The sequence below is a fragment of the Oryzias latipes genome, chromosome 13, assembly GCF_053564925.1.
Source record: "Oryzias latipes strain Hd-rR chromosome 13, Olatipes_Hd-rR_3.1".
NCBI classification, from domain to species: Eukaryota; Metazoa; Chordata; class Actinopteri; order Beloniformes; family Adrianichthyidae; genus Oryzias; species Oryzias latipes.
Window position 1 is genome coordinate 27,808,984 of NC_136249.1, and position 25,804 is coordinate 27,834,787.

Sequence of the window (25,804 nt, forward strand, 5' to 3'; positions counted from 1 at the left end):
GTGAAAAACCTACAAACCTTTAGCCCTACTGCACCACGAATCATGATGTTTGACAGTTTTTTGAAGTGGCAGACACTCTGACTCTTGGATTAATTTTTTTTTATCACTTATATCTATCTATTCTTAACTCCAGATATGTCAAACGATAGATGTTGTTGCTGCACTGGTGTCTTTCATCGTTATACTCTTAGAAGAATCTCATTATTTCCTCAGCAGGTAGCAAACCCAGTCACAGCCAATAATTTCAAAGAAAACCTGCAAGCTGCATTGTGAAGACTCCTGAATTATTACAGAAACTCAGATGCTTTAATATATTGCGCTTCTTTTTGTCTCAATCACATTTATCAGGAGTGGTTTGTCGGAAAGCCGCTCTTTGATAAGGAGTCGACCATCATCCATCACTACGCCTTTGCAGAGAACCCTTCCATCTTTAAATACCCAGACTTTGCTGCTGCTTGGGCTTTAAGCATGCCCTTGGTAGTTCGGTGAGTCTGAACACTACATCTCATTCTAACACGAGTCATTCATTTTCTGCCATGAAGGACTTAGCAAACAGGCTTTGACCTAATGGCAACTTGCTATTTTAGGCTGGCGAACAAAGTGAGAGATGAGCCACTGAAGTCTGACTTCACCATTGACCTGAAACATGAGGTGAGATGATATCCAAGTTTCATTGGCAGGATTTGTTTTCCATTTTATTAATATTTTTTTTTCTGTTTTATAGCTTTTTTTGGTTCTCCTCTTTAAATATGTACCTCATGTTTTAGTATGATGTATTTTTTAAAGAGTATAGCATAAACACCATTTAACCTTGAAGATATATCTCATTACTTTGGAGAATTTTTAAGGTACAAAACAGAGGCTTCTATTTTATCTCCTGAATTCAGGCATATGGGGATTTAGTTGAGTAAACAGAAAATTCCCCTCTGCCTGGAAAAGGTTATTCTTTCGAAGATGAGATGTGTCTAATCTTAAAGACTCTCAAATTGAAAAAGTTACTTATTTGTAAAGAGATATAGGAATATTTTGGTATATAACGATGTCAATCCAGGTTCAATTTTCCTGAAATTGCATCACATAAATATGCTTAGTGGGATTTTGCTATCCGAGGGAATCTTTATTTGCTTAAAAAATCATAGATAATCTCTTTAAGATTTTATTCTGCCTCAGCTAATAAACTTTACTAAATGAAACTGCGTTATTGCAGATTGCTTTGTATATCTGGGACAGTGGGAAAGGACCCCATCTCACTGCCGCACCGGAATTGTGCACTGAGCCAGAGGACTCGCTGAATGCCCAACACTGTGCCACCACTCTGAGCAAAGGGCCTACACAGTGCGTGAGTATTTGTTCTGTTGTCAGGATCGCTTTGATTTCCCAGCATTCACGGGAAGTGGAACAGGAGCAACATTTAATGAATGTTTCACAGCAAGAGACTGGCAGCAGATCAGCCTAAGGCGAAGGATCCTAAGGCAGAGTTTTAGCATCCCCAGCATTTAGAAAATAAGCTGCAACCTTCTGTGGTATTGCTTTCATATGCTTTTCAGCACAAGCCAGTGCACTGACACGAAAAACAATTAAACCAAATAATTCCTGGGTGTGTTTTCCACAATTAAATGTAATCCACAAAAATAAATCACCCCCTTAGCAACATTCACTTTACTCAAAGAGTTATGTTGCATGTTTTTTTGTTGTTTTTATTCTTTTTTTTTTTGTAATCTTATTTTTAGTTTTAAGCTTGGGAGTCATCTCTCTTTATAATGTATGGCCTTAAATCAGATCAGGATGAAAATAATTCAATGAAACTTAGTTTTTCAGAGACGCTCCTTATTTCTCCTTTTTTCTCTAAAGGCATTTTCACTCCAGAATAATCTGGCAAACTGGGTTCAGATGCAAACTCTTTCGTTTGGTTTGTTTTGTTTTGACCCAGACAAGTACCTGGAAACATCACGCAAATACGCAGAAAAATAAAAATATAATGCTCCAAATATTATGCAATATTCAACGACTCTGTCTTCTCAATTCACCACAATAACTATGATGGTTTATCTTAAGTGCGAACATAATTTTATTTATCTTATTTTCTAAGAACTTATACTTGTTCTTGTTTTTAATAGGTTACTGTTTTAAACAATTCAAAAAACAATGTTCTTTCTTCTATGACATATACAGAGTGGACTTATTATTCTGTAACGACACCCTTGGACAGGAAGGGAAAGTCACTTTTTTGGGGTCAACCTACTTGCTAATCAAAAAACGCAAGACATGCACAAGTTTGAGCTCTTTCAAAACCTGGGTTTAAAAAAGACCTGCAACAAGCTGTGCAGTTTTGCTGTAAATCGGGATTTTTATTCATTAATTTTTTTACATGAAAGTCCATGGAAATTGCTCCCCTGTCAAATTAACCTCTAGTGGTCATTTGAGGCATTCGAACATTTGACCTTTTTTGCTTGGCTTGGTTTTCATCACCATTTGGAGGCTTAGTTTACTTTCTACTTTCTTTAGTCCGTTTGAAAGTCCACCTGCAATCACGCTGGTTCCAAACAACCAGACGCCATCATCTCCAGTTAGACCAGAGTTATTTTGTTCGCTCCACGTCGGAGCTCAGGTGACCTTTCACACCTGCTGAACAAATTAGTCTCTTAGAATTGCATTGTGGAACAAACACCACAGTGTAAAATAAGCGCCCTGCGCTTGCGTAATGCTAAATATGCTCCAACATTTGTTGTAGCTATAGTGAAACTGAAATAAGCACACAGCGGGGAATCATGCATGTGTAGATAAAGCTCGTATGTAGAATTTGTCATTTTATTTTGGGTCCTGGTAAAGCTGAATTCCTAAAATGTGCAGCTTTAAAATAATAATAATTTGCATGCATCTTTTACCTTTTACATCAAATGTTCCCTCATTCCTTTTTAGTTTCCATAGTGGGATTTAAGCATTGTGCTTTTGAATGGAAAAACTTTCCAGGCCTTATACATTTGTAGCTTAAACATTTCTGTACATTAAAATAGAAATGTGGTAGACATTATGGAAATGTTAAGGTCACACAGTCATTTCTTTAAGATCCCATTAAAAGTTCTTATTGCAAGTAAACCACTTGAAAAGTGTTAGATTAGATAATATATTTTTCTATGTGACAGTGGAAAAGGCTGCACCTCTCTATGGAAACCACACAGTTGCCTCAGATCTAAACGGGTTAAAAAGCATCTTCACTGGTGCGTTCAGTCCCATACTAATTTGAAGGAAATGCTATTTGTCTTTCTGGCAGTGTTTTTAAATTAATGCCAGTCCATTCCGATGGCACACATCAGCATTCGAGCATTTCAGTCTAGTGTGGTAAAATGATTTGAGGATCATTAATTGGCAGCAGTTTTGATGCTGGCTTGATTGTTATTCTGCACGCAAAAATGCTTATAAGATAAGAAATACGTTCAGGCAAAACATGTTGTTTTGATTTGTGGTTTGAAACAGAGGGGGGGAAAAAAGTGGGAAGTGGGGCTTTTGGCTCCTTTGTGATTGCGATGACTCCAGCATGTAGTGTTTTGTGCTCTGAATTAATAGGAATTTCAATCACATTATGTTAGTTCACACCTCACGGTAAAACCTGTGGCTGTGTTGATCATGCACAACTTCCTGTTTTGTCATATCAATGAGAAACAGAACATTTTCTGAAGCAGATGATTTTGGTTGTCTATGGCTAGAGAATCTACACTTTCACAGACCTTATTTGCTTTTTCTTTAAGAATTTACAGCTGCCGGTTATTATTTGATGAGTGAGCAAAAGGTTTTCTGTAGGGTTTGAGTTTTAATGTCTTTTCAAAATCTTTCTTTCAGAATGTCTTTTACGTTTTAGTCATCGATTTTACAAATCCTGGTGAATTATCTGGCACCATTACAGCGTGTGTTTTAGAGCTTTATACGAAGACCATTACTGTGTGCAACCTCTTGTTGTCACAAAACAAGCAGACAGGTGGTTCGATTTGCAGCAGGTTTATTAGCTCAGCCAGAAGTCCACAAAGCTAAATCAGGGTCAGGCAGGCAGAGGTCAGTAACGAGCATGGGAGCATCAGAAAAGAGACTGGGGTAGTCAGGATTAGGGATTGGTACCGTGCCCCGGTATTGAACCAGCCCCGGGGCCACATCCTTCAAGACCGCAGTATCGTTAAGATCTGACCTGGCTGAATGGTTCTGCTATCGGTACTGGAGAAGTTATTTTGTCTTTTCTTTTTTTGTGTCCCACAAGCGTTATCTGCCATATTTAACTCACCAAGTCAGTCAATTTTCCGTTAATTAATGATGATATTAATTTCGGTATTCTCGTTGAAGCGGAGAGCTCTGTCTGTCTATTTATGTGCAAGGGGGGCGGGGCTGTTGTTCAGACAGCACGCGCCGCGCGCGCACACACACAAGACAAGGCAGCGCACACACAGTCAGTGGCGATCTCGTAGGGGACACGTGAGCGCCCTAGACTAAGAACACCCATTTCTGCGTAAAATTAATGAAGTTTGCATCAAGGAGCCCCTACCATGCTGTCACCTTGCTGCTACAATGACCGTATGTTGCGCTGTTTTGTGTAGAACACGCTGGGGCGGCGTGTTCTACACAAAACAAACAGGTAGAGAGGCGGGGCTTAGATTCACCGGTTATGATTCCAGACCCGTGACAAACTATCAGCTGCTTCCTAATACTTAATAATAATTAATGACTAATGATAGTTGTCATCCATAAAATTAATATAATTTATTGGGTTTACTGGATTTAAACAAAAATAAATAAATAGAAAGGAGTCTGCATCAAAGTGAATTTGTTTCCATAATCTCACTTAACTTAACTTAACTCTGGGTGTTTGACAGACAGAAAAATCTATTCAAGGTTGTGGAAAATGGACAAAGGATCAAAGGAAACATCACGCTCATAAAGAATAAAAATAATTGGATTAAATAATTAAAATGAATATCCTGTCTGGAACATTCTCATGTATAAAGTAAAATTTTTTGTTAAAAAAACACTGTTGTTGCATAATGAGTAAATAAAACGCTTTATGTTCTTAATTTGTTATTTATTTATTTATTTTTCGTCCTCAAAAAGTATCGATAAGAGTACCGCTAAAATACCGGATCGATAAGCAGTATCGATAAAAGTAGTAGTACCGTTAAAACCTTAACGATACCCATCCCTAGTCAGGATCCAGGCGAGATTCGGGCAGGCGGCAAGCAAACAGAGTCAGAAACAGAAGAGGGTCAGAAGATCAGGTCCGAATAGAACGCTCGGTAATGGCACGCAAAAGCCATACTTCGCACTGAGTAAGGCTCAGTGAAGTGCTTCAGTATACTGTGAGTTATTACAGATGAAAGTCAGGTGTGTGGCATCCAGAAACTGTTTGCTAGGGTTGCTGGGAGATGAAGTACATTCAGAACCATGGAGACGATTCCCGCTGGTGACCAAAAAGGGAGACAAGGTTCAGACTTCTGACACTTGTATGCTTCAAGTCTTAAAAAAAAAGGATGCTTAGCTAACAAGTTATTAACTTATTTTAATATTATTAGTAGCCTTTCTCATCTCCAAATGCAAAGCAAGACTACCAAACCAGTTAATTCATCTACTTCTTATTGATAACAGTAAAATTGTATTATTTTCCTCTTTTAAATTGAAAGTTTAAAGCCCCACTCTGATCATTATTTGATCTTTTGTAGAAGTTTTCCCAGTGGTCTTTTATTTATGATTATGCTGTTTTGGCCAAAAACAAAAAAAAACTGTCATTTTCTATGACATAGTTACTGCAGAGCGGCGGGAGAATTTTTCCTTTGAGTTTTGAGTAGGACTGTCCACTCCCCATCCCCCATCTAGTTGCACACATTTTTGCTATCTTACCGCCCCTCACACAGTGAGTTATATATTAAATAGCTCATTACCCTCACACCTTCAACCTAGCATTGCAGGAGCAACAAAGTGGCAAGCGGTATTGGAGCCATCCAGTCGTACAGTTTTGATCCAGAAGATGTTCATGGATCCAAAAGTGAATGCATCATAATAGAGCGGAACAGAGAGCTTATTGTCTGTCAATTGTGGCTTCTCTATCACTGCTACAAGGGTCAGAAGATCAGGTCCGAATAGAACGCTCGGTAATGGCACGCAAAAGCAATACTTCGCACTGAGTAAGGCTCAGTGAAGTGCTTCAGTATACTGTGAGTTATTACAGATGAAATTCAGGTGTGTGGCATCCAGAAACTGTTTGCTAGGGTTGCTGGGAGATGAAGTACATTCAGAACCATGGAGACGATTCCCGCTGGTGACCAAAAAGGGAGACAGAGTTCAGACTTCTGACACTTGTATGCTTCAAGTCTAAAAAAAGAAGGATGCTTGGCTAACAAGTTATTAACTTATTTTACTTATTTTACGTACAGTTTTGATCCAGAAGATGTTCATGGATCCAAAAGTGAATGCATCATAATAGAGCGGAACAGAGAGCTTATTGTCTGTCAATTGTAGCTTCTCTATCACTGCTACAAGCTTTTTCCAACACCTTTTATTTGTTTGCTTATGATTTATGACTTAAATAAAGACTTACTCAGAACTGTAATTTTAAGCCTACTTTTCTTCATATATATATATATATATATATATATATATATATATATATATATATATATATATATATATATATATATATATATATATTGATTTTCTTTGGAGAGGGTTTTTTAAACAATCTTCAAATCCATGTCTGCTTCTAAATTATCTTCACTAAATCTGCTTTCTTTCATCTGATCAGTGGGATTGTTTTCCTGATAACTGAACCTTAAAGGGGTACTATTAATGCGAAAATTAAAGTTTGGTTCAAAGTATATTATTTTGAATGAAAATAGTTACTTAAATTGCCTTTTTTTCCATCTCAGGGGGAGCCAGTGCAGAAAGAAGACATATTTGTTGCTGTGAAAACGTGTAGAAAGTTTCACAATGAAAGAGGTGAGTCACTCCATGAAATCTTTTGAAGCTCATTTTTCCACAAAAATGTATTTAGAGTCGAAGGGATGAGAGGGAAGTAAACAGCTGCTCAACTTCATGAATTAATTACGATTATTAGCCGATGCTGAAAGTGGGCAACAAATCTATGTTGGCTTTTTTTCTAGCTGGGTTCTTAACTGTGAGCCTTTTGTTTGAAGTGAAGAAAGATTTACAAGGGTTAGAAAACCAGTTCGACAGTAATAGCAGGGAAATAGAGATATTGTGTGCTTCATTTAAAAACTTTTTGTTCAAAAGAAATGTTACATATCACTTCCATTATTGGATTGTAATTTCAGATAGATGGAATTGTGAGTAATATATTTATATTGAATAACATATACAAGATTTCTTTCTAAAAGAGCTCCTAATTTTCAATTTAGGATTTTAGTGAAACTATTGAATTCTTATTTATTATATCTATTGAACACATAAACCTAAAAATCTCTCATACCATTCTTGTGAAGTTTAATTTTCGAAACATAGCCCTGAAATGTTGGTGGGGAGAAAAATCATATCTGTAGATTATTTTCTAATGTTTTATTTTTCTTTGTCCATAAATGTATTTTTTATATTTAAATCTGAATACAGCTCATTTTTGTCTCTTCTAATCATGTGGACAATTTCATAGTTATGGTTTTAAATCATTTGAATTTCTTTTCTTTATAATTAAATATTAGGGCTTTAGATGTTAGTAAATTGTGATGCAACCATAAGAAAACTGGACAGAGTGAGTCAATTTGGTCATATTTCTTTTGCAACACGAATGCCACCATGTTGGAACCAGAAATTGTCAGTAAGCAGTGATTGGTCCAAGCCGGTCTGAGGCAAGCACCAATCAGGAGTGAGATTGGTTGGAGGTCCACACCCCTACCACTTGAAAGGGGGCTTGGGAGTATCTGTCAAACGTTCTGAACGTTCAATGTGAGACCACCTACTTTTATTGAGGCATCTGATTGGTCAGTTTATAACTTGAATGATTCGCACAACCGAAAAACTATCATGAAAATAAAACAAGAACATGTTATAATGAAGGTAGCAGAGCAAGAAGAGTTAATAGCTATAGAAGTCCATGGGGTTAAACAGAAAAGCCCTGCATCCCAGCATCCTCGAGTTAATTATTTCAAGTCTACAGATTAATAGTTTGTACAAAGAGCAGGTGAAATCAAAAGCAAGCTGTATATTGTACTCAAAATGAGGGTCGTTTGCTTATCTGTTCTAGTTCCAGTGATAAAGAGGACCTGGGAAAAGGATGCAGTTTTGTTAGAGTACTACAGCGACCACGCGGATCCTTCCATACCCACAATTAATTTAGGAGTGCCAAACACTGAAAGAGGTGAGTGCTCTGCTTTGCAGCCCCCATCACCCCAATTTTTGGGTATAAGATGAAGTTGCCCGGCTTGGGGTTGCACTGCAGGTTGAGCTACATTTGTATGTGCTTAAGCAGAATTTGTCAACTACGGTTGAACACAGCACGACCTGAAAAGGTAATCAGAAGGCAGTGTCTGCGTGGAATCTGTTAAAATGATGTCTTCAAAGGAGCTTTTATAGCACCTAGAAGAGAAAAAGGGATATCGGTCATTTATAGTTTCATTTGAGGCTTTTAGTATTATCAAATTCAGCTTTTGTAGTTTTGTCTGCTCAGTTAAGATGTTTCTTTTTTTCTTGTTTTTCTCTCATTAAGCTCTATTTTGCAGCCATCTGTGGAGCGAATTTAAAAACATCACCAAGTCAAATTCTGTCACGTATTCAATATTCCTAAAATGGAGACGGAGCATCTCATTCTCTATTTTATATTACCAGATCCCTAAAATTAGGTGTATCATTTTAGTCCTGTTTTAGAGGAACTGGTCTCACAGGTGTGTTGAGTGGAGAAGTCTAGTATTTATCATTGAACCTCTTTCCAGAAATTCAAAAATCCAAAAAGTCTTCCACTTAGTATTCATAAGATCTCATTTCAAATTCTTGACATATTTCCTAAATGTTTCACAGGATATTTGATTGAGAAACTTTAGCAGCCCCTCCATATGTTTCTGCTGAAAACAGAAACGTCTGATTATGCAAGTGTTTGGTTGTGTGTAGCTATTGGCCGCTTCTGATAATGAAGAGGGACTCCCGCTGGAATTGCTCTCAACCTGAGACAGGAATCAAGATGACCTGAAGCGGATCAGGTTTCTCTAAAATACCTCCCTCTCTGGTCTGAAAGCCAAAGGGTCCCCAAGGAGAATCTGGGGGATGTTGTTAAGGACGCAGAGCCGGCCTGTTTCCATTAATGCTGTGAACCAGATAAGGAAAGAATGGATGGATGAATGGCTGAAAATCTTTGCTTCACAACAATTGTTTGTTATAATGTACGACGGAGTATTAGGGCCACCAAAAAAAAAAAAAATTAGAGCCACCAAAAAAAAAAAAAAGTAAAATTACGAGATTTTATCTCGTAAATTTAGGAGATAAAAACTCGTAAATTTACGACTTTTTATCTCATACATTTACGACTTAAAATCTCATAAATTTACGAGAAAAAAGTCGTAGATTAAGGAAAAAACACCGAAGTTGTCCGTTTATCGGAACCTAGCTTGAAGATGAAGTATGTGGAGCCTTTTGTGAAGCTTCATTTCCGGATTATTATAGGTTTAAAACAAAGAGATTCTGAACCTTTTGGCGACTCAAAATCAGATTATTTTCCGTGTAGCAGTCTTTCCGGGGTTCAGTGTCAGTAAAGCGGAGTTTAATATGTAAAATAAGGAGCTCAGAGACACGTTTGGGTGTAGACAATCGCTGCAGGCTTTATTCTCCTTTTCATTCACATTTTCTGAAGTTCATTTGTCTCATTACGTCATGAACCTGTCATCCCAACACCAATGCGGAAGTAAACAGTGTTACAAACGCCCCCTCCTGCAGATGAAATGTCCCGTTTCAGCATAAAACAATAAAGAGGAATGAAAATAGTGTTTTATATTAGCTTTGGAACGTTGAAAATGCCAAAAAAAGTGCTCCTCCTTTTGTGTGACGGAAGCGTCACACAAACGTAGAGTCTTGTCTTTGGTGAAGAAAGGATTCAAGCGAACAGCTGCAGGGACACCGACGACGGCTTCATCGGGCTGCAGAGATCCTGCAAACCAACCATCAATAAATAAAACTTTAATGAATTGTAAATCAAACAAATGACCTTCCAGACATTTGGAACGTTATCAATAAACATTCAGCTCACCTGTTCAACAAAGTTTAGTCGGTCTGCTCTGCTGCTGCACGGCGTTCACCTGCTGCTCTGCATGCTCACTTCCACTGTAATCTCCTAAAATTACGACTTTTTTTCTCCTAAATTTACGAGTTTTTATCTCCTAAATTTACGAGTTTTTATCTCCTAAATTTACGAGATAAAATCTCGTAATTTTACTTTTTTTTTTTTTTGGTGGCTCTAATTTTTTTTTTTTTGGTGGCCCTAATACTCCGTCGTAATAATGCACCATTTAAATGAATCCTATAAATATCTGGATGAGTTTGCAGCTTTTCTTCACATTTATAGAGGCATTACTTTTAGGCAAAACTTTGAGTACAGCTCCTATCAATTCATGTCAAGACATGACATGCCGAGACGACTGTTGTTGTGATTTTGGGCTATACAAATAAAATTGAATTGAATTGAAAGATTTCTTTTTTTCCAGCCAGTACCTCTAAATTAGTCTGACAAGACTTTTCAAATAAAAGAAAAACAGTTACTTTAGTTTTTGTCTTTTATGCATTCATAATTATAATGCAATTAGTTTGTCTTTTTAAATAAATCTGCTTACATTACTGTTTAGTTGAGTGTATTTGTCTACACAAAAAAGCCAAATCTGCTATAATCCATCAAAAGAACAAAGAGAGCTCTCTCTAAAGTGTTACATAATATATGATTGTTATAAACTATAACAATACTGTCAGCTTTACTCTAAAGAGTAAAGCATTAAAAGGCTCCTCACTGTTGTGTTGTTTTGGCTTTCTCGAGACAGGAGCCAGACTTATTCTACTGACTGATAGCCAGCAGCACAAAATAGCACCAAAGATCTCATATGTTGCACCTCAATGGGATGCTCCATAGCAGACAGCCATTATCATTCCCCTGCAGAGTTGGTCAAGGTTGGAGTTCGAGGGATCCTTGTTCTCCCTGAACCTCGAGCTTCTGTCTGTGTGCAGTTCAGTCCTGTAACAAGCATGCCTCTCATAACCTCTTTTTGTCAAGGTAGTGAACGATGCAGACCGCTGTTGGCTGAGCGTTAGGCTGTGTGGACCTCTGTGTTGCAGCGCAGAGTCTCATCAGGCGAAAAGCATTCCCCTTTAATCCGAAAATCTCTGTTAGACGTCTGGATTGTGTGGTCATGCAAACTTAATGATGTCTACACACCTCGTTTTGACAGAGGCAGATCATATTCTGTGAGAGTTTACGATGATGTTCTTTAGGCCTTAGTCACATGCATCCTTACGGGGGGTTGACCTTGGGTGCTGCAGGTTTTTAGGTTGACTGGGCCCGTGAGGGGCTGTACAGAAATGGCAGCATCTTAAGAGGACCACAGGTGTATCTTGCAGTTCTCTTTGAAGATCGTGTGGCTAACCTTAAGGAATCTCACTCTGTCGAGTAACTGTTGTTGTGGATGCTCCAAACGCATTTTGACCAAAATAAATGAATCTTGAATGAAGATGTAATGTACTAATTCCATGCTAAGGTAAGTGTATCATGACGTATTTGTAAGAATAATGTAAATTGCACGCCCTTATGGCATACAAGTGACGCTGTTGGTGTGTCCTTACGCCACACTATAGTCATTACTAAGGTACTGGCTTCTTACGCCCAAAGGCTACTTGCATGGGAGGCCAAAAGGATGCCCACACAAACTACACTATGCCTAATTTTCTAGTTTTTATCAGCCAAGCTGCACACAATTTTTACTTAAACAGCACTAACAAATTTACTGCACACTGCATAATTAAAATGAAAAATGTGTGTCTCCTTCTTTACCCTAACTTACCTTTACCCTTACCTTATCTGCATGTTCGCTGCTACTTGGCACCTGCATCATGTCCATGGAAAAAAAATGCATGAACATTATGGCTCTATGGACTGACTGAGTGCTCTATGACCTTGGTATTTCCTGTGGGCCACTACCTACAGACAGCCCATATCCACCCAAATAGGCAGTTGTGGCTAAGCTATTGAATGTTTCACTACTTTTTCAGAATGCTTCTTTTTCTTGGGGAATTGAGACTCAAACGTATGAGTTTGATAACTCACTCATAAAGAAACCTTCACCAGTGCTTCTTGTAAAATGTCAAACTTTAGTTTTTCTTTCAAATCTACAGGCAATTCAGTGTTTTGAAAAAGACTGGGACATAAAAGTAAATTAAATTGAATCTATCCATCCACTTTCTTAACCTGCTATATATCCCTTTCGGGGTCACAGGGTTGCTGGAGCCTGTCCTGGCGACTGTTGGGCAAAGATGGGGAAAACCCTGGACAGGTCACTGGTTTGTCGCTGGGCTTAAATCAAATCAAAAAGATAAATTAATATAAATAATAATGTGTTAAATAATCTAAATAACTAAACAGACAATAAATATACATGATGCCATGGACCATTTGAGGTAATTATGTTTTATGTGGTTGAACAGGTAAAACTATCTTCACCCTGTTGGTTCTACTTTAAGGTTCAACCAGCTAATTGTCTTTTGGTCCCATGCTATTAAGTAATTTATAAGCTAAAAGCAATACTTTAAAATTACCTTTATATTGAACTTCTAGCCATTGTCTGATCACTTTAGAACAGAAGTAATACAATAGAACAATAGTAATACAATACCATGGTTCTGGTTCAAAGTCTGGGGGCAGACTTAGAAAGGAACTTTCTAGCAGTATTTTCTTTTTTGGAAGAGCAGACAGACTACTGTTACAGTACTCCTGCTTGAAGGAGATGAAGGCATGAGTAAGATGCTTTGAATCTTGTTTGGACTTGATAACTTTGAACCTCTGTATCTTTTTTCAAGATCAGACCAAGCAACATAAAGCTGAGGTTTTTCTTGATTTTTATTCTTGTTCTTTTTTTTCTACCAAGTGGTGTCTCAGTATTCTTTAAAAGTTGTTCAGTTGCATAAAAACACATTTTTTATTATTGAAAATAACTATTTGCCAATGACCTTTAATTGTAAAACATGGAAGGATCTGGGCTGTTTTTACGTTTTAAAAACTGCAGTTTTGAAGGATTTGGAAAAATCCATTACCGGATGGAGAACAGTCTTTTTTTCTAAAACGTCATTTTAAGACCTTTTTTTTTTCAACAAATTGGTTGGCAGCATGTTCAGACAGCAGACTAATGGGTTTATTGCCAAAAAAATGTATACGCTCCAGTGTTTTTGGCACTAACATCAGTAAATCATGACATTTTGACCAGATAATTCTTCCCAGGCTGCAGCTGAAGCATTAAATCTTGCAGAGATGACAGAAAATTTCTTCTGAATATTATTATGGGGACCCTCTGGCTGTAAATAATGAACTTTTTGGTCTTTGTTTTAGTGTAAAACAAAGCCACTTAGTAAAAATAATCATAGAGTTGCTGCTTACACTGAAATTCATCAGTCTTCTTTATATAGCAGCTATAGCACCACCTTTAATGTCAGATTGAAAAGTTTAAAAATGCTAACTTTGGAGTTAATGATTAAGGGAGTACGATGGAGTATCTGGACCTCCATAAAATAAAATGAAAAAATATGCTGATAAAGTCGTGCGAGAAAATTAGAAAAAAAGTTGAGTAGAAGAGTAAATATTTTACAATAATTAAGTTATAATTTTATAAGTTAAAGGTTGAGAATTCACAAGATTACATTATAAACGTTTATGACATGTTACATTTATGAAGCAAAAGTCTGTTTACTAAAAAAACAAACTACAACAAAAAAGCAACCAATAACCTATCGTGTTCCAGTTTTCCTCTAAGACTTTTTCTCATAATTTTACTACTTTATTCTCATTAATGTATTTATTTATTTTATAATGGCCTTAATACTCCATTGAAAGGGAGAAGTGGTGTACAGCTGCTTCAGTTTAACCATGTTTCAGAAATAAAGTACACTGGACAGTTTTTGTGAAAGTTTCTAGATAACTTTAACTTATTGGGTTATAGTCCCTTTCAATATCAAAGTGACTGGAGCAGTGTGCAGTTTATTTAATAAGCACTTTTCTTCCTTCAGAACACCTCAAAGTGTTTAACATAAATAAATTGATATCAAAAATAGTAATCATATAAAAAAAGACACACATATATGTTTTACAAAAGCAAATAGTCCATAAAAATTAAATGAAAACATGAGGAAATGTAAAAACTAAGCTAAAAAGATGACTTTTTCTTCTTAACCTCAAAAGTGGATGAAGACCTCACATCCTCAGGCAAGCTGCCCTACAGGTGAGCCCACAGTGCTGGAATATAGGGTTTTTGTTCTGACTTTAATGTAAAGCATATATAAACCTCTATATAGTTACGTTTTATGCACCTTAGTTACTTTTCTAAGACAATTACGCTTAGGTTAAGCTTTTTTATTTTAGCTTAAATTTCCTTTAAAGTTGCACTCAAAAGTAAGTATTTCAACAACTGTTGATCTCTGTTGTCGTGCCCGCTTAACTATTTTTCATAAAAAAGGCTGACATTTGGTTCCATCATGTACTACAAAGATAATAATGACCACAGAGCTGAAGGTAAGCTTTAAATTGGCCCAATTTCTCCTAAATTAGGTCTAGCTATTTTGAAAAGTGCTACCTATTTATTTGGTGGTACTGGGATTACATAGCAATACAAATAGCACTAACACCACCAGTAAAGAGGCAGATCCTGCTATCTATGCACATTTTAGTGTGAGATAGTCATTGTGTTGCATTTAGCACATTATTTATCATATAGCAGTACAGCTTACACACGCCTTTACAGAACAAAGATTCAGTTTTTATAACATTAATGCCCTTTTTGGTTTTATATTTTAGCCATTATCTAGTTAAAATATAGGATTGAAATGATGTGAAAAGTCTAAAGTCTGCTCCTTCTCACTGTTGAGAGGTATAGAAATCACACACAAAACGCATAATGTAAACTGTCTTACTTTGTATTTTGCTTGCTGACACTTTGTATTCTTCTTGCCGTACTGAAAAAACACATACATACAGTAAACATCACTACACTAATATATGCTGGCCTCGCTGAAAGGGTCCACATTAAAAAAAAAAAAAAAATACAACCAGTGTAGAGTTGGAGGCTTCACGTAAGCAGAGTAAAAAAGGAGGTGACAGCATGGTCCCCTGGGCCACCACAGCTCCAGTCTGCAGCATAATGCATTTCTAATGTGCAGCTGTTTTGGAGCAAGGCCATCTTTAACTGAAAGCAACCTGCTTTAAACTCATTGATTTTTAGAAGGCATTGAACACAGGAGAAATTATAAAACATCTCTTCACCTGATTGTGATTGTATTATCAGAGAATGACTGCTTGGAAATAATAAAAAGCACAAAACTGCTGAAGACGGGTAAGGAAGAATTTCATTTCCTGTTGGGAACAGTGAGCCTTTTGTACAAGAACTTCTTTGTATTATTTTTACATTTTTTAATACGATTTAAAGGCTGTGTCACACAGCCACGACGGACATTTTCCTCCTTTTCCACATATAGAATTTTAGTCAAATTGTTCGATATTTGTCGATGTGCACAGATGTCCGTCAAGGGTTTCGGCTGACGGGTCTTTACGTGATTTGGTTTTGAGCTGTTAAACATTTTTGGTTGGTTGGGAATTACGCAGTTTATATGCAATTATTATGTAAAATATTATTACGCAGTTGTGTGTGATTTTTGGGAGATGCATAAGTACATTTTTGGCTTTCCACGACCGTTCCACGTATGTCACATGTAACACCGACGTATAACTTTTATATTGCGTATACAGCACACAAATCACGTTAAAATAAGGGTTTGTTTATATTTCTTCTGAATTTAGGTTACATTTGGTAAACTGAATTGGAAAAAATGCTTCAGATGAAACAGTATTTTTTTAAATAGAATTTTTTTTTATTTTTTAGGTTTCCGCAGTGCCTCTGTGAAGACTGACTGACTGAATAATGGACATATGTGCTGTTGTTTTCCCTAAAACAACGTTTTAAAGAATGTCCTTTTGAATTTCACAGCATAAAACTTAAGTAGATAATTGTAATTCAGGATGTTTTAATCTGTCTTTAGGCTTTGGCAGGATTATGATTTTACGGTGCTGAATAAGGATGTACATGGTGTTTTGGTTGTTTTTTTTTTGTAATTTGTGCAGTATTTGTCTCCATACAATGAACTCCAGGAGCTGCAGTCACCTCCAACAGGGGGCCATCTTCGTCCCTTTGTTCATTACCTTTAAATAGCTTCACTTTGAAATGCACTTTATTGTAAGATTTTGCTAAAATGTTTGGATTCTTGTCCTCTTCCACAAGTAGAAGCCATTAGTCACATGACAAGAATCTTAAAAAAAGACAAAAAAACAACAACAACATTGCTTTCTCAATCAATACGTAATTTCTATTTGATGTCATTTTGAAGTCAGAGCTGGCAAATCATTCTTCTCAAGGAAACAGTCTCCTTCACTCTGTTTGTCTTGTAGTGCATGCCAGATTTTTGCTTTTGAGAAGCTGTCTTGTGTTGGCAACGATCCACAAAATCATCAAGGTCTGGTTTGGTAAACAGCCAGATTCTAAAGCTACTGTCAGAGCCTACTGTCAGTCAAACAGAGCTCCACATAGATTAAGCAGTCAGGAACACATACAGTAGATGAGATTTGCACATTTATTTCTGTGCTTAATTAAGAAAACCTAAAATTAGGATCGGGAACAGGATTGGCAATGCTGTGAAGATTCTCTATAAAATATCCTTCAATACAAACTTGTCCCAAATTTAGTGAGTTGGTAAAATAAAGTTCAACTTCCCCAAGTGTGATCTTTTATTAATGGTTTTAATAATTTTTACATGTTTCCCAGAACTGCAAGGACAGTATAATCCTTGCCAAAAAGCGAGATCTTTTGGGAATCAATAGTTTATACTCTTCATCCACCACACTTGCTGATTTGCGTGTTTCTATAAGTGCACTAAACAAAATAAATAATGTATTGGGGAAACCACACAAGCAGAAGTAAGTATTCTCCAAAGTCCAATGCAGGAAAAAAAAAAAAAGTCCTAATGTCGCTTGTGAGGGGAACATCACAAGTAGAACCATTTGTTGTGTTTTTTTTATAAAAAAAGCATTGGTGAAAATGTATAAAGATTTGAAAAAGTAAAGGAAGATTTGATGCAAGACTCTGACTCTGGAAAATAGCAGAAAAATGTACGGTAACTCTGAAGTATTTATGCCTTAAATGTGTTGTTTTTACCTCAAGTGTGTGTAGACGCAGAAATTCAAGGCTCCACTGAGTGGTAAAGAAGCATATCTTTGTGTAGTAGTAGTAGTAAGGTACTGTATTTTTTATTTTGGTGTTGGGGTATCTGATCTTATATGAAAGAAAGAAGCTGCTGCTTCTTCCCAGGTTCTGAGGCAGCATCACCTCCTAGCAGAAGTAAGGGATCTTGCCTCGCCTGTACGTTTGTTTTTTAAAAGTGTGGTTTTGGATTTTATTCCTGTCAACAGTTCAAGGTGTCCTTTCTTATTCCATAGTCAGATACAAAGCAAAAAACACCTTGGGTGCCTTATAAATAAAGCAGCAGTTTCTCTGTGATGGGTGCCACCAGGGATTTGCATGCCTCAGCTCTTGGCCTTAATGGTCTGTAGGTATTTAGATTCTGACGGGTGTACTTCCTGGGGCTTCCAGGTATGCGTTGTTTGCTAGCGCATCCCAGTTTGTTTTCAACAGTTGGCAGATCATTTTGTTCCATCTGGCAGTCCTTTCAAACATGCCAACGTGAAAGTTTGATCTTCGTCATAGCAAACTCACCTGCTTTGTTACTGTGGTATTTCAGGAAATTGGGAGCAGCTTTCCTACTGTTTGCACACACAAAAGGGCACATTTTTGGGGTTGAAAAGGCCAACGTAGAAAGATTTGACTGGATGCAGTGCAACAGAGGAATATTAATATTTTAAAAAAGAAAAAAGAAAGGTTAAGCTCCTTTAAACCTGTTTGATATCTGAAGACGCTAGTGTGTGCTTTGGAAGTGTCATTGAGAAAAACTGCAACTTTCATAATTGCTCTAAACCACAAGCAACACATGAGACGTCTTCCCTTGTCTCTTAATGAAGGAATTTAATTTTTTGCCTGTTTTATATGTAAGGCTTAAGTCACAACTGCCCCATGGGTGGATACAGTATGTAGGTATGTTCACATTTCAGGATTCCATGTTCAAAACTCTACTCATCACTGTGCAAGTTTCTTCAACTGTTTTTGGGCTCTGGCCTCAAGACGTGGGGCCATTGAACACATGTTGAAAATTAAACCAGGTTTAACTTTAACCAATCAGGGACTCATATTTTCAAACGGTTCTTCACGGAAGTGCCAACCATTTGTAAATTGATCCCGGAGAAGAAATTTCAAAACCCCCCCTACGGCTGAATGGGACACAGCTGCTGCACTAAGTTTGTTTTTTCCCTAAAGGGCTCATTTGTCCTTGTAAAGTGGAACAAAGCACACGGTCAATATGTGATTTACTCGTCAAAGTGTGTTATTGATGGCTGTTTTCTATTTGCAGGCCACTGTGGGAAAACATTTGCAATCCTTCAAAGATTTTTAAGCAGCCATGTTCCAAACACTAAGTGGCTTCTTGTTGTGGACGATGACACACTCATCAGGTAAATGCTTGCCTACACTTTTCCTGCTCTGAGTTAGAACTAAAATGCCCTTCATTCACCCTTAAGTTTGACTGACAATTATTCAGAAATCTTCAATCAGATCCTCTCGCCTAACCTTGAGAGGGTTCGCACAGTCAAAGAGAAAAACTCTTCAATATTCACTTTGGACGTTCCAGAGATATTACCTTCCTGTCAAACATCTTCAGAGCTCAGAATGTGACATCACCTCCAGATTGCTGTGCTTTCTGTGAAGTTGTGCCTTGGTGTGGAACACCTCATGTAGAGCCATAGGGAGAGCAGTTATTTTTGCCTCTAAATGGACACTTTCACAGATGTTTAGGCTGGTATTTGTGCATGATGATAATGAGCATCTGTAATGAGTCTCAGTGGTGCCTTTTTTTTTTTTTGCAGCCTACCCAGGCTTCAGGCATTGCTGAGCTGTTACGACCCCTCAGAGCCAGTCTCTCTAGGAGAGAGGTACGGCTACGGCTTAAGCCAAGGCGGTTACAGCTACATCACAGGAGGTGGAGGGTGAGTTTCACAGCTCAGGTGCTTCAGTGGTCACAGTGCTGGAGATGCAGAGGCAGCTGAGCAACTGTAAAGCTTGCAATAAAAAACCTGTTATCTTTTATTTACAGGTAGCCTCTTTGCGTTTAGTTATAAAAGCAAATACAAACATGATCTCAGTGCTCCTTTTTTTCTTAGAAAAGAAAGAAGGATATCTGTTGCATTGAGGTTTCTGATTCAGACTTGAAATTAGCTGTGCCTTTATGTAGTTATCAATTTGATACTTTGGTTTTTTGATCAAAAAGTATTAGGTAAAAAAGTTTTATTTCTATGGCTGTTTGTAAAATTAATTTTGAAAAACATGTTTTTAAAGACCCACTCCAATGAAAATCGTGTTTTTAATATGTTCTTGTTGCATTATTCTCATTACAGAGGACATATGTAAAGAATAAATTAAGATTAAATGACATGAAAAAAATGTCCTTCGAAAAAACCAGCTCAGTTCCATTCTGATGCATCCACTTGTAGACAAATGGATCCATGTACGTCTTTGTTTTCCTCATCTGAGCCGGAATCTGGCTCAAAACTATATTCCTGGAAAGCTCCATTAAAGCCATTTTTGTTGCACTGGTGATGTTGGGTTGGGGTTGTGGGGGGCTGTAAGCTAGCAGGAGAGAGCGTTAACGAAGGGATCACAGGAAATGAAGGAAGGCTTACTCCGCACCAACAGTCCTGCCTATTTAGAGGTGAGTAATAATAAACTGGTGCCGCTCTGCAGAAAATATGTCCTAGAAACTGCCACAGATTTTTTGTTTTTGGCTAAAATCAGCATACTCATAGTTTAAAGACAACTGGGAACACTTTAAGAATAGATCAAAAGATGATAGGAATGGGACTCCAAGACATTACATTTAAAAAACACAATGTGCACTAAGTTTAATGTGAAATTTGAGAGCAACTTCATTGCTTTACATCTTTTGATATCATTCATGGACAAATATTTCAAAATAAAACTTATTTTTTGGGTGGGTTGCTGAACCTTTTTTCTTCAATGATTTGTGATCTTCACTGGTGTCCATGGATTACATGAAATCCTCTCCCCCTTTATCCACCTTTGTCATAGTAGGGATAACTCGTCAATGTAAGGATCGGGTCATCTGGACCCCATAGGATAGCACAAGGGCTAGAAGAAACATCTTGTGTTAAAAGTTAGGATTTTGAAGTTTAAAATAATTTAAAACTGTGTTTTTTAATCTTTTGATTTTTGACTGCAATTACATTATTTGCACGTTTTAATTTGCTTTTATTTATTCATACAAACAAGTCTTTTATTTAAATATTTTCATAGAACACATTTCATGTGCTGCAAAGGTTCGAACACAAAGAAAATCTCACTCCGCTGTAAGTGAACTTTATGAGAAAACTCATTTCAGGAGTTTAAATTTTCCTTGACACTTTGCAACTCTACAGCTGCCAGTTTCTCCGACCTGACATTTTTGAGAAAACGGTTGGCACCAGCACTGAGGTATCTTTTTAAATCTTTTTTTATCTGAAACTGTTACAGTTTCTTATTTCAATGAGGTGTCAGCACAATCTGCACTTTAACTCCACCCTGCTGCTCTCACGCTGAATAAATAAAATTCACTGTGACCCTACGGTGACTGCTGGAAGATGTACGGCTTTATTATATTTTCTGGTTCTCCCCCAGCATTTGATGTGGAGTGCAGCTCAGCGGCTCTGTTTGTGTTGCTGCAGCATGGTGTTCAGCAGAGAGGCTGTGGTCCGACTCCTCGACAGCGGCTGCAAGTGCTACAGCAATGACGCGCCGGATGATATGGTGCTTGGGATGTGCTTCAATGCTCTCGGGCTTCCCGTCACACACAGTCCCCTCTTCCACCAGGTTGTATAAATACTCTCGCAAATCATTCTGTTTTCCTCCTACTAAAAAAATCGGGGTTTGTGCAGATATGGAAAAAAAATACAACCTTGACAAAAATAAACTGAACTTTTATCTTTTTGGGGAAAAGTTGCTCTCAGGGTTTGAGATCAATAACGTCTTAAGAATACACTGTGGGAGAAAACGGGCAGATCATACTGCAGGTTTTTCAGACTTAGATTGAAACATCAATCATAGTGATAGTTGGAAGTGGAGGGTATGTTGTTCAAACGCTCTGCACGTCCGCACGGGTTTCTGTTACTTGAACTAAATCTCTTAAAGGACCTCCTCCGTCATATCTTTGCCAACTTCGAGCTAACGTCTAATATTTTTTTCAACAAATGACACTTTAAAAGTGACAAAGGCAGGCTGTCTTTTAAGGATCTAGGGCCTTCCTGATGCATCAGAACAATTTAGGGAGCAATTTCTCAAGCCAGATCTCTAGCAGATTCCGGACAAGTCCGTCTGTCTTCAGGAAAAATAGGTATTTCTTCAGAAAAAAAGGACAACATTTACTTAAAAAGCAAAATCGTTAATTACCATTGTTTTGGTGTGATGAGATTAGAAAACAATTTAAGAACCTTAAGATGTTGCATATAAAAAAGAAATGAAAAGTTTCTAGTTTTGATAGCAACATCCCACAGGCAGACTCTGAAATGGGCAATGTAATAATCATATAGGGGCTGATTTTATAAGAGGAAGAAAAAAGTTGTGTTTCTGTAAATGTTTGTGTATTTTTCATTACATTATAACATCAGCTTTGAGTCTTATATTCCCCCTCAGGTGGGGTTTCCTCAGTGTGTGAGGCATTGTCTGTTTACAATGTCAATGCACTACTTTGTGAAAATGCAAAGACTGCGACGGAAGTTGTTTTTTTTTTTTTTTATAATACTTCATGAAATCTTTCCCAAGGGACTGATTTCCCTGAGATCACACTTTCATATTGGTTCAGCCTACTTGATTTTACCTAAAGGAGAATTAATAAATTGGAATTTTACCTGCAAGGAAACTACGCATGGATAGAAAAAGCTTTTGAACTTGATGACAGTTGTCATTATTCAAATCTCTATAAAGTTTGCTGCAAATTCTATATCAGGAACAGGTAAATACATATGCGTGTAATAATAGGCAACAAAATACAAATAAGTTTGGGGAAAAAAAAGGTTTGGCAATCACCGGTTCTATAAGTTGTTCCACTTAAAAAGATGAGTATGGTCTGTAATGTTCATCAAAGATGGACATTAACTGTTAGAGAGACAATGTAAAACTAAGAACCCAAGAAATCCCATTGTAATTTTTAAAAAATAATTTATTTGCATAATGGTGCAGAAAAGAACAAAATCTCACCTCAATACTTGGTAATCTAACCCTGGTCAATGACAAAGATCAGCTGCTTCCCATAGGTCATCACCAGGTTGCTTTAGCTGCTATTTTGGTCCATTCTTCCATGCAGATCTCCTCAAGAGCTGTGATGTTTTGGGGCTGTGACAGATTTTAAACTCTCTCCACAGATTGTCTATTGGGTTGAGGTGCAAAGGCTGGCTAGGCCACCCCAGAACCTTGAAAAGCTTTTTTACGTACAAACTCATTTGTTGCTTGGGTGATGTGTTTGGGATCAGTGTCACGATGTGAGATTCAGCTACTTTTCCTCCTCAGTCACTGATGGACAGTTTTCTGCCCAAAATCTCACCATGAATTTATCCCTTTTCTGAATTTGTATCAATTAATTCTGTGCCCTTTCCAGAAAAGCAGCCCCAAAGCATGATTCCACCCCCCCCCCCATGCCAGTACGGCACATATAGTGTTATTTACTCAGTATTCTCAAAGCACCAGTGCCATTTACATCAAAGAGTTACCTTTTCTCTAATCTGACCACATTACATTCTTCCAATCCGCCTCTGGATCATCCGGATGGTCTCTACAAAACTTTAGATAGGCCTGTACATGTGCTGACTTAAACAGGAGGACATTTGGGGCTCTGCAGAACTTGAACCCATAATGACCTTTGTTACTGTGGTCCCAGCCCTCTTTAGATCATTGACCAGTTCCCCTGTGTAGTTTTAGGCTGTTTCCTCACCACTCTTAAGATCATTTGCACCCCATGAGGTAAAATCTTTCATGAAGACCCAGATGGAGGGAGATTGTCAGCGATTTTGTATTTATTTAATTTTCTAAGAATTACCCCGCCAGTTGATCTCTTCACACCAAACAATCATCCTTATCTGATTCAAGTGTAGATTTTGAACATAACATACATCTCCCATCTTTTTAAATGGAACAACTTGCAGAATTGGCAACTGACACCTTTGGGTCTTGCCCAAAGACTTTTTTTTTTTTTTTTTTTTGCCCCACTGCATCTTCTTCACCCTTTGGCCCCCCTTTAGGGGTTACCACAGCAAATCTTATTGACTCCATCTAGCCCTATTCTCTGGTTATACCAATTACCCTAATATCCTCTACAAAATCCATAAACCTTGTCTTCTTCCAAGTCTCCTTTCTGGAAGGTTGGCTTAATAATATGCAACTGGGATATTCTTGCTCACACGGCTCTTGGTTTCAATTATATCTGATAAAATAAACTCTCTTTCATTTTGTGGTTTTGAAAATCATGGCAAGAACCATCTGCTCCTGCCATATGTTTAAGTGAGGGAGAGTTTATGTTCACTCATGCAACAGGTGTGGGAATAAAAAGGGTGTGCAAATTCCTAATTGAATTCAATAATCTCTATTTTTTTTCCAGGCGCGCCCAGAAGACTATCCCACTGACCTCTTAGCCCACCAGGTCCCCATCTCTTTCCATAAACACTGGAACATCAATCCTGTCGCTGTTTTTAACAAGTGGCTGAGGGACAACGCCACGGAAAAGTCATCACATGAACTTGACAGGACCACAAAGACAGAGTTATGATGATTAAAGTGTGTAATTCTGTGTTCATATTTACAAATATAAATTTTTTTTTTTAATTGTATTTCGTCTAACTGATAATGAAATGAAACAAGACGGGGTTTTTCCTGACTGCACCACACTAAGATGTTAAAAAGCAAATATAAGTTGTATTTATTTATATCACATGTCCAATTTGAGTCTTTTTATCTGGGACATTTTTTGTCAAAGAATTGCGACTAATGTTGTCCGTTGTGTTGCCCTTTTTTTTTTTGTCTGTGATGTTTTTCTATTCACTTCCATTTAATCATCACCTATGAGGTGCCTAAAGATCAACTGGGACTACGATGGAAGTATGGAAGACCAATATTTGTGAAATTTCAGAGTTTTAAAGCATGTTGATGGTTAAAAATTAAAAAAATATTTCCAAAAGTAATTTATTTGAAGGCATTGTTGGTTAGGTGGTTTAGATAAAAGCCTTATTTTATTCTAACCTCAACAGTCTTTTTTGTTTTTTTTCATTGCTTAAATCATTTGGTTTCACTGAGTGACTTTAACCTCACAAGCACTGAGGGAAAAATCTTTAATTCATGGACATACTTCCTGAAGAAACATTACACTGTGGTCTGCGGCAAAAAGAGGTCCCATGAACATCAGCTCCCCTTTTTCATTTCTCTATTTTCTCGCTCTCAGATAATTAATTGTCAAGCTTAGTAATTTGCTGACCATTATTGGAAATCATTCCAAGGCTTCAAGCATTAGAATGAGAATAAAACATTTTTCATTTGGACTTTTGCCATCCTAAAAATGTAATTTTTGCTCGTGTACTTCCTTCTCGTAAAAACCGGAGGTGACAGTAACAGTGACAAAGACTATTAGAAAAAGGGAGGATAATAAGAGGCTTATATTACTGTCAGCCAGTGCGAATATGAATAGTTAACAAAAGGAACCTCATTACAGACCATGAAAAACACATTGTAAAGCTCCGCTCAAATGTTAGCAGCATTGCAATGCTCAATGCGCACACACCTAACAGTGTAGTAGGTTTGTGTGTGTGCTTCATAAAAACGTATCCTCAGGCATTTGAAGGCGAGCAATTTCAGAAGCAGGCATCGTCTTTCTCACCTCAGAATTGTTAGCCGTTTGTAGGGAACACATTAAACTCAGAGTGGGACTCTCCCACACATGGAGTAATGAGGGGCCCTTAAAGACTACAATGACAGCAGGTCAGCTGAAAGACCCAGTCTTGATTTCTACCAAAAGCTGAAAACGAGTGATTGTCACCATTATCCTCTAAAAATACTTCCATTTTGAAGGACCATACACGGCTACAGTTTATCAAACATGTATTTACAAATAGAATGGGTGCTGTCGCGGTGGATATGTTGGTTTTAAGAACATCAGGGTCAAACCTGAGACTTCAAAATGTCTTGAACTGCCTCCTTAAACAAGATAAACAAGTGGAATGTTCCAAACAAGTACCAGTGTCATAGGTCGGAGTTGAATTTTGCCCAAAGTGAGGCGCTAAATGAATAATTATTAGAGGTTTGATGCGATTAATCAACTTAATTGATGAGTCGATTTATATTCCTGTGAAACTACCAGATCGGTCAGTCTGAGGCAAACCCTAAACCCTTAAAAAATAGTTTCAAAATTA

General features: G+C 37.4%; 1 protein-coding gene across 3 annotated transcripts in view; it reads left to right on the forward strand.

Annotated features, from left to right (window-relative positions):
- b3glcta (beta 3-glucosyltransferase a) overlaps nt 1-24,646 on the forward strand; it is a 79,091-nt gene extending 54,445 nt beyond the window's left edge. For 2 of the 3 annotated variants that reach the window (XM_020708133.3, XM_078929879.1), the window contains 11 exons: nt 349-485; nt 588-651; nt 1,208-1,339; nt 6,900-6,969; nt 8,228-8,341; nt 18,721-18,820; nt 19,232-19,351; nt 20,676-20,728; nt 20,798-20,852; nt 21,083-21,227; nt 24,004-24,646. In XM_020708133.3, the coding sequence (XP_020563792.1) occupies nt 349-485; nt 588-651; nt 1,208-1,339; nt 6,900-6,969; nt 8,228-8,341; nt 18,721-18,820; nt 19,232-19,351; nt 20,676-20,728; nt 20,798-20,852; nt 21,083-21,227; nt 24,004-24,171 (1,158 nt within the window). In that variant the 3' untranslated portion in view covers nt 24,172-24,646. The remainder of the gene's footprint in view (nt 1-348; nt 486-587; nt 652-1,207; nt 1,340-6,899; nt 6,970-8,227; nt 8,342-18,720; nt 18,821-19,231; nt 19,352-20,675; nt 20,729-20,797; nt 20,853-21,082; nt 21,228-24,003) is intronic. The other variant, XM_004075301.5, reaches the window with a different exon arrangement.
- Nucleotides 24,647-25,804: the final 1,158 nt, after the last annotated feature.